The 7893-nt window shown below is 24.5% G+C and overlaps 2 protein-coding genes across 2 annotated transcripts; one reads left to right on the top strand and one right to left on the bottom strand.

The window, feature by feature from the left end:
- Nucleotides 1-1310: 1310 nt before the first annotated feature.
- On the bottom strand, nucleotides 1311-2682 carry LOC122498191 (BLOC-1-related complex subunit 8 homolog). Its single transcript, XM_043605826.1, has 2 exons — nucleotides 2329-2682; nucleotides 1311-1943 (listed from the first exon to the last, which is right to left on the bottom strand). Exons 1-2 carry the CDS (start codon nucleotides 2378-2380, stop codon nucleotides 1480-1482), a joined length of 516 nt encoding a protein of 171 aa, XP_043461761.1. The 5' UTR covers nucleotides 2381-2682; the 3' UTR covers nucleotides 1311-1479.
- Nucleotides 2683-2786: 104 nt separating this feature from the next.
- On the top strand, nucleotides 2787-7497 carry LOC122498189 (translocon-associated protein subunit beta). The gene is made up of 4 exons (XM_043605825.1): nucleotides 2787-2937; nucleotides 3571-3721; nucleotides 6616-6930; nucleotides 7207-7497. The coding sequence occupies exons 2-4, from the start codon at nucleotides 3572-3574 to the stop codon at nucleotides 7321-7323; spliced, it is 582 nt and encodes a 193-aa protein (XP_043461760.1). The 5' UTR covers nucleotides 2787-2937; nucleotide 3571; the 3' UTR covers nucleotides 7324-7497.
- The last annotated feature ends 396 nt before the right edge of the window (nucleotides 7498-7893 follow it).

The following is a 7893-nucleotide window of genomic DNA, read 5'->3' as shown; positions in this document are numbered from 1 at the left end:
ATAGAATTTTTACGAGAATTTTTATAAAATATATTTGTTTGAATTTCAAAAATTATTTTCGTCTAAAAAAATGGTTACAAATTTTTCTTGAATTATTTAAACGTTAATTAATAATTTTTCTAGTACTCTGTATTCTCTTGAATTAATCACTTTAGACGTTTGTTTAGAATTTTTTTGAGCGTAGTTTATGTTTACAGAAACTGATAAATCTATTTTTGAAACTTTTATATCTAAAAATGATTTTTCTTCATAAAATCGCTAATTCCTAGTAAGTTTATATGTTTCGATTAATTGTTCCTAAAATATAAAAGAAAAAAAAATGTCATAAATTGAAGTTTGAAATTAAAATGGTTATGAATTTGAGATTGATTAAGATTAGAATTTTAATTTTATAGATTGTTTGAAAATTTGTCGATAAATTACAATTTTGATCAACTAAATTGGAACTAAATTCATAATAAGATTAATTATTGGCGAATTTCAAAGTTTAAAAGATTTGTCAAATTAAATTCAGTCAACTAAAATTTTAATAAAAATATGAAAATTTTACAAAATTAAAATTAAGATTATAAAAATGTAAATTAACTAAAAAAATTTAAGAACTAACTGTTGATTAAAATTATTTGACAAATAATTAAATTTTTGACTAAATTAAATATTGAATAATTCCACGTGAAACGTTCAAGTAAAAATTTTAATTTTCTGGGAATGGCTTAAAATTCTGGTAAATTGTTCTTCTGTATAAAACCTTATTTTTCAATTTTCACAAAAACTACCTTTTTTTAAATTTTTTTATCATTTTCACTGGAAAGCTGAGATTTTTTCCAATAAACTTTGTAAATTAAACAAATAATACAACAATGAGATTCCAAGAAAATAAAAAAAAAACAACTTTTTAAAGATTTTTTTGTGCTTATTTTATTGAAAACCCATTATTGTCCCATTTTTTTAACTTTACAATAATTTACTGGAAAAAAATCTCAGCTTTCCAAAGAAAAAAAAATGAAAAAAAGAAAAAAATAGGCACTTTCTAAAAAAAATAAAAAATAAGATTTATTATTTTTTTTTTTTTGAAAAAAGAGTTTTGAAATTGAAAATTTAGCAGAAATTGCTTTAAAATTCACTATATAAAAATTAAAATTGCTCAATTTTTCTAGAAGTCATGTCAATTTGAATAAAACAATGTCCCTTAAAATCGAATTTTTTTTATTGAATTTAACGTGAAAATGCTCTATACCAACACTTCTTCTGAAAATTGAATTAAATTTTTGAAAATAATAGTGTTGTAGAGATAATAAAATTGAGAAATCTTTTAAATTTATTATTATTATTATTATTATTATTATTATTATTATTATTATTATTATTATAAGTATATATTTACAGAAACGGAAAGATAGAACAGTAACGAAAATCTATTACTCATCAATTTAAATTTGCAATAAATTATTTTTGAATACCTATTATTTACAAAAAAGACTAATTATTCGCCTTTTGGGAATCATTAGAATGCATCGCGTGATTCATCATAGATTCAACTCGATTTACACTCTCTCTGACAACGTCGGATAATTCATCTGGCATTAAATGGTCCAAAGTGGGAATATGAGCAGAAAGTCTTTTATATACAGAATCTCTGTTTCCTTCCTTTTTGTTCCTTCGCTGCTCCTCGTATTTTAATTGCTGCTTGTAAAACATGGCGTTTTTGATAAATTCAATTGTATTATCGAAACTTTTGTCCGCTCCCTCGACACTTCTTATTGCACTCACTGCATATTCAACATCGTAACAACGACCCTGCAATTGATTTCGAAGAGCAAGAACTTCTACTCTTTTCTCAACCATCGGAGGCAATGCTTTTCTCACATGCTCCTGTAATCTATAGAACGCGAGTGATGGTTCATTTGCAACGATGTGCATATTCTCTGAAATCCGCTCCGTAGCTGTAAATTAAAATTTTTTTTAATCTCTTATTTATAATATCTAAAATCTAAAAATTCATTCATTCCTATGAAATTTTTATTATTTATGAAAATAATTAAACGTTTGCGTAGAATTTTATCAAAAATTTCTTTTAAATAACATAAATTCTTCTGGAAAATTTTATTAAAATAATAGTAAATATTGAAAAACATTGAATTGAGGGAATTGTTTTTGAAAATAATTGAAATTTTGCCAAGATCAATGAATTTGATCTACAGTAACTTTAAACGAGAGAAAATCAATTAGATTAGAAAAAGTTAATAAAAAATATAAATTAACAATGATTGTAAAAGTGTAATAGTAAAAATAAAAGACTACATAATATAATTAAAATGTAAAACTAACCTTTTTTCACTTTGGTTTCAAGTTCTTGATCTGATTGATAGACCTTAGCCATTGTTGTTAATTTAATGACAGACTAATAAACAAACTTTTCGTTTTTTTTTATTTATTTCACCTCTTGAAAATTTGTAAACTATTTTCTTCCCAAATATCATCCATTCGAAATCAATAAACAACCAGCAGTCAATATCATTTTAAATGATTACGTATTCAAACACAACCTATAAACTTAGAGATGTAAACTTCAAGTCCCATAAATAAGATTCATATACTTAAATATTATGATCTTATTTTGAATCAACATTGTCAAATTTTTGTCTCAGTATAAATTTTGACATTGTTTACGATTTTGAGACTTTTGACACATTGTCAAAAACAAATGTTCACACTTGTTGTCAGAAACAGCTGATTTCCTGTGTCGAAGACAGGAAGTGACGAAGCTTGAGATCTCCAAGTACGTGGCAGAGAAAGCACGGCGCTGTTGGCAGCGATTTGTCGAATTTTTTCTCAGTTCGCCACATGTACTAATCAGCTTCTATGCTGTTTCCACTTGTAGCATAAAAATCTAACATAGTTTTATGATACCTTAGAATATTATTTATATCATAACAGGTAAGTTTATTTTTCTATTAAATTGCAAACGACATATTTCCAAAGCATAATCTACTTTTAATTATATTTCAATATTTTGTATACCATAAAAAAACGGTAACATCAAGTTTAGACCGCAAAGTATGTATACAATTTTTGGAGCTCTTATTTTTTTATTTTCACGCACTTTTTCTAAATTACATCCCCAATAAAAAGTTGTAAACAAAGCAGGAAAATTATTTTCACTACTAATTTTCTAATTTCTCTCAAAGTTTCTTCATTATTTTTCTAAATATATTCAAAATTTGAAGAACTTGCTATTTGACAGCTTTCGGGAATTTTACTTTTAAACCTGAATATTAACAGACGGTGGCAAAATTTTTTAGAAAAATTTATAAATTATAAAATTAGAAGGACATAAAGTGTTTAGATACTGAGAAATTTGATAAATTTCATCTTGAGAATGTGTTGAGTATATAAACAATATGTTATTTCTGCATTCTTGGAATTAAAGGGACAATTTAAATGTAACTTTTTATTGTATAGGTGTTTTAAAAAAAAACTTATGTCAATTTTTAATAAACGTTTTAATTTTGAATTTTTAATTAAATGTTTAAATGGAAATTAGTAATAATTTTGAAATTCACATTTCAGAATGAAGTGCCACATATTTTTCGCAGTCACCCTGGCTTTGTTGGCCAGCACTTTAGGAAATGATGAGCCAGAACCAGAAGGTGCTAAATTGCTCATTGCTAAGCACATTAACAATAAATACCTCGTTGAAAATATGGATGTTGTCGTTAAGGTAATTTTCCTTCAATTTTAATTAATTTTCTGCTTTTAGGATCAATTTACCTATTTACCAATTTACCTTAGAGATTTCCATAATTTAGTAGAAGATAATTTACATACTAATTTACATTTTCTTTTTTTGGAGTAATGATAAAACATATTGCGTATTTCTATTTATTTCTATTTTATATTCTATATTATTATTATATTATTTATTAAAACTAAAATTAAATATTTAATTTAGTATAAATTCTATATAATTTGATAATGAAACAATGCAACAAATTAATAAAATTTTTATTGTTTCGAAATCTAAATGATTTCTTTTTCGGAGAGTCTATCAAAAATATACAAAATTAAAATAATTACAAAGAATAATTCAACAAAAAAAAAAATAAAAAGACATAAAATATAAATAATTATCTTACCAGAAATTAATAAGTCAAATAAACGAGGACTCTAACACTGGAATAGAATCTGGAGTCAGAAAAATTATAATGAAAGTTAAAAAATAATAAAGGAAAAAAAAATGGGTAAAAATTTAAAAAATACAAAAAATAATTAAATATTTGAAGTTAGGATTACATTAAATTAATAGTTATTAAGAGAATAAGTAGGTTACGAAATCAATAAGTTCAATATGAATTTTATAGAAACTAAATAAAAGAAAATCATTGATTATTTAATCAATAAATAATAAACATAAATAGAAATAAAAATGAAAGTAGTAAAAATTGAAAAGTAATAATAAAAATTAATAAAATTACGATTTATTCAATTTTTGCCTTTTATTTTACTCAATATTATTTTTTAATTTTCATTATAATTTTTCTGACTCCAGATTCTACTCTAATGTTAGGGTATAATAAAAATCTTTTTAATTTTATTTATTTGTTAAATTATTCTTTGTATATATTTTTTGATAGACTCCGAGGAAATCATTTAGATTTCGAAACGTTGGAGTAAATATATTTATATTTAATATGTTTTGATTTTAAATTTGTTGTTTTGAAGGGAGGGTATTTTAAACTGTATTTTTAAATGTATCAAGAAAATAAATTTTAAATATTCCATAAAATTATTTTGACAATTTTTTGTGATGAATTCTATGATCAGAAAGTATTTTGACCCTTTTTGAATTTTTATTTTTCTTAAAAATTGGTAGATTTTCAAATCCATTTATAATTTTATAGCATTTTTTTAAAAATCTTTGTTTCCAGGCTGAATTATTCAATTTTTTCATTAGAAAATTCATTTGTTTATTTTTCTAACTAATTTTTGATCATAATATTTTTTATCTTTTTTATTTTAATTATAATAATCGTAAGTTCCTTTCCGTTAGCAAATTATCTGCATTCATTTGTTTGTTTTGAAAATTAAATTTTGTGGGTTAAGTATTGGCATTTTTTATTTTTTAATGTCAAACTTTTTAATGTGGAAAATACTTTACTTATTAAATTGTCTCGACTCTTTGGTAAAAAATCTAAAATTATCGAAAATTATCAAAAATTCAAAAATCCGATTTTCTTAAAATTCAACATTTTTTCTTCTCTTTTATGGGATTAAGCTTCATTATTTTTGTGCTTTTGGAAAATACTTTACTTATTAAATTGTCTCGACTCTTTGGTAAAAAATCAAAAATTATTAAAAATTATCAAAAATCCGAAAAATCGAATTGCTTAAAATTCAACATTTTTTTTTGTCTTTTATGCCATTTAGCTTTATTATTATTTGAATTTTTATTCAAGAGAAAAAATGGAAAACTGAAAAATTTAGAATTTTTTAAAAATTACAGGCCTTTTCCATGATTTCCCTGATTTCCAGAAGCCTTTTAAAAATTCCATACCATTTCCATGATTTCCATGATTTCGTGATTCTGTAGGAACCCTGCTTTTGTCTGACTTTCTTCTAAATTATCGAATTCAGTGATTTCTGTGGTGAATTTGGTTAAGTTGTAAAATGATTAATTTCTATTTGAATTCGTTTTTTTTTTAAATGTAGAAAATCTGATGTTAATTTAATTCTTTTTTCGTTATGCACGGCAAAAAATATTTAGCTGGATGAACTACAGATTTCACTTTAGTAGCGAAATTTTTCAGTGCTTCAATTAATACTTTCGTTATTCTAGAGAAACTTATCGCTATTTCAAGTAAAACTTTTTTCATTGTGTAATAATTATTATTTCTTTGAAAAGTATTTAATTTAAAATGGCTTTATAAAATAAGCAATGCAAAAGATGACCCAGATACTAATTGTAATTGTTCTAGCCATAGTTTAAGTCTAGTAATGTAAATTCTATTTAAATTGAGACCATTGAGTGAAATTATTTAAATTTTAGTTAGTTAAATCTCTTTGTTAGGTTATAATAATTATTTCTTTAAAATTTTTTAAATTGTTTAAAATAAGCAGCCCCATACAACATTCCCGCGCGCGGATAGTTTGGCTAGTTATATAATAAATTCTGATAAAATTATGATTTTAAATTAGTTATAAAAATAAACAAGTGAATTTCTATATAAAAAAATTGAATAACTATGTTTTTTTTAGCATTTTCAACATAAGAACAAAATGCTTCAAAAATTAATTAATAAAAATAAAAAAATGGATTTTAAAATCTATCAATTTTTAAGAAAAACATAAATCCAAGAAGGGTCAGAATATTTTCTAACCGATTTTATTTTCTGACCATTAATTTTATGGAAGATTTAAAAATAATTTTCTTGATATAATTAAAAATGTACTCGAAGACTCCCCTTAAAAGAGTACATATTAGTTCTTTAAAGAGCTTCTATTAACATTAACTTCGATCTTATTAATTCGATTAAATTATAATTAAGTAATTAAATAAATTTTACTTGAAAAAAGTTTAGTTTGAAAGACTCTTAATTTTTGAATTTAACTTTGCAGTACACTGTCTACAATGTCGGCAATGAGGCAGCGTTGGAGGTCGCAATCACCGACAACTCATTCCCCGCTGACAGTTTCGTGCACGTGAGTGGAGAATTGAATGCCAAAATCGACAGGGTACCACCTCAGTCCAATGTGAGTCACACCGTCATCGTCAAGCCAAGGAAGTACGGATACTTCAACTTCACCTCCGCCGAAGTTGTCTACCGTCATCGCGAAGACGCTCCCAATTTACAATTTGCAGTCAGCAGCGAACCTGGCTTAGCCTATTTCATCTCTTTCCGGGAATTCGACAAGAAATTCTCCTCCCACGTGGTAAATTAATTTGCTTTCCATATTTATTATTTTCAAAATTGTACCTAGGCAATTAAATATATATTTAATTTCCATATTTATTATTTTCAAATTATACTTAGACAACGAAATATATATTTCATTTCCATATTTATTATTTTCAAAATTATACTTAGACAACGAAATATATATTTCATTTCCATATTTATTATTTTTAAAATTATACTTAGACAATGAAATAAATAATAATAGACATACAATGAAAAAACATATTTTAAAAAATTCTCTCCTTTGCAGATTGACTGGGCAGCTTTCGCTGTAATGACTCTTCCCTGTTTGGCGATTCCTTTCGGTCTCTGGTTCTCCAGCAAAAGAAAATACGAGAAATTGTCGAAAAGCTTGAGAAAGCATTGAACAATCTCCACTCACTTTTTAAGCAAATACTTAAGAACACTTCCTTGATCTTGATCTACTCAAAGATCGCAATAAAAAAAAATATTTTCTAGTATGATTGAAGCGTGAGATGAGCGACTGTTTCATTATACATATGTTGCATTTTTTTAAAATAAAGACTTATTTATGGAAAAAGTAATTTATTTTTTATCAAGTCGCTACATAATCATTACGCCTACGCTTGTCGAAGTCATTAATTAAAAAACTAATGACTACTATTTAAAGTTATAAAAAAAATTGCATGTTACAAAAGAAAATGGTATAAACAGTTTTTTTCTTAATAATAATGATCAATATGTCGAGGATATTTTACAAATGTTCAAAGGGTAACATCATTTATCATTTACTGGCATTTGCTTTTCATGTCTCAAATATTTCTCAATTTTTTATTCATAATTAGTTATGATTTTATAATTATTATAATTATAATAATTATTACAATTTTTCACTATATTTGAACTGTGAAAGTTTTCCAGACTGTCAATTTCAATTAATTACACCTAAGTCATTTTTTATTTTTCTAAGGAAAAC

Source organism: Leptopilina heterotoma, unplaced genomic scaffold (assembly GCF_015476425.1).
Source record: "Leptopilina heterotoma isolate Lh14 unplaced genomic scaffold, ASM1547642v1 Lhet_142, whole genome shotgun sequence".
In the NCBI taxonomy this organism is placed as follows: Eukaryota; Metazoa; Arthropoda; class Insecta; order Hymenoptera; family Figitidae; genus Leptopilina; species Leptopilina heterotoma.
Note: the sequence above shows the minus strand (reverse complement) of the source record. Positions and strands in the feature narration are given on the sequence as shown.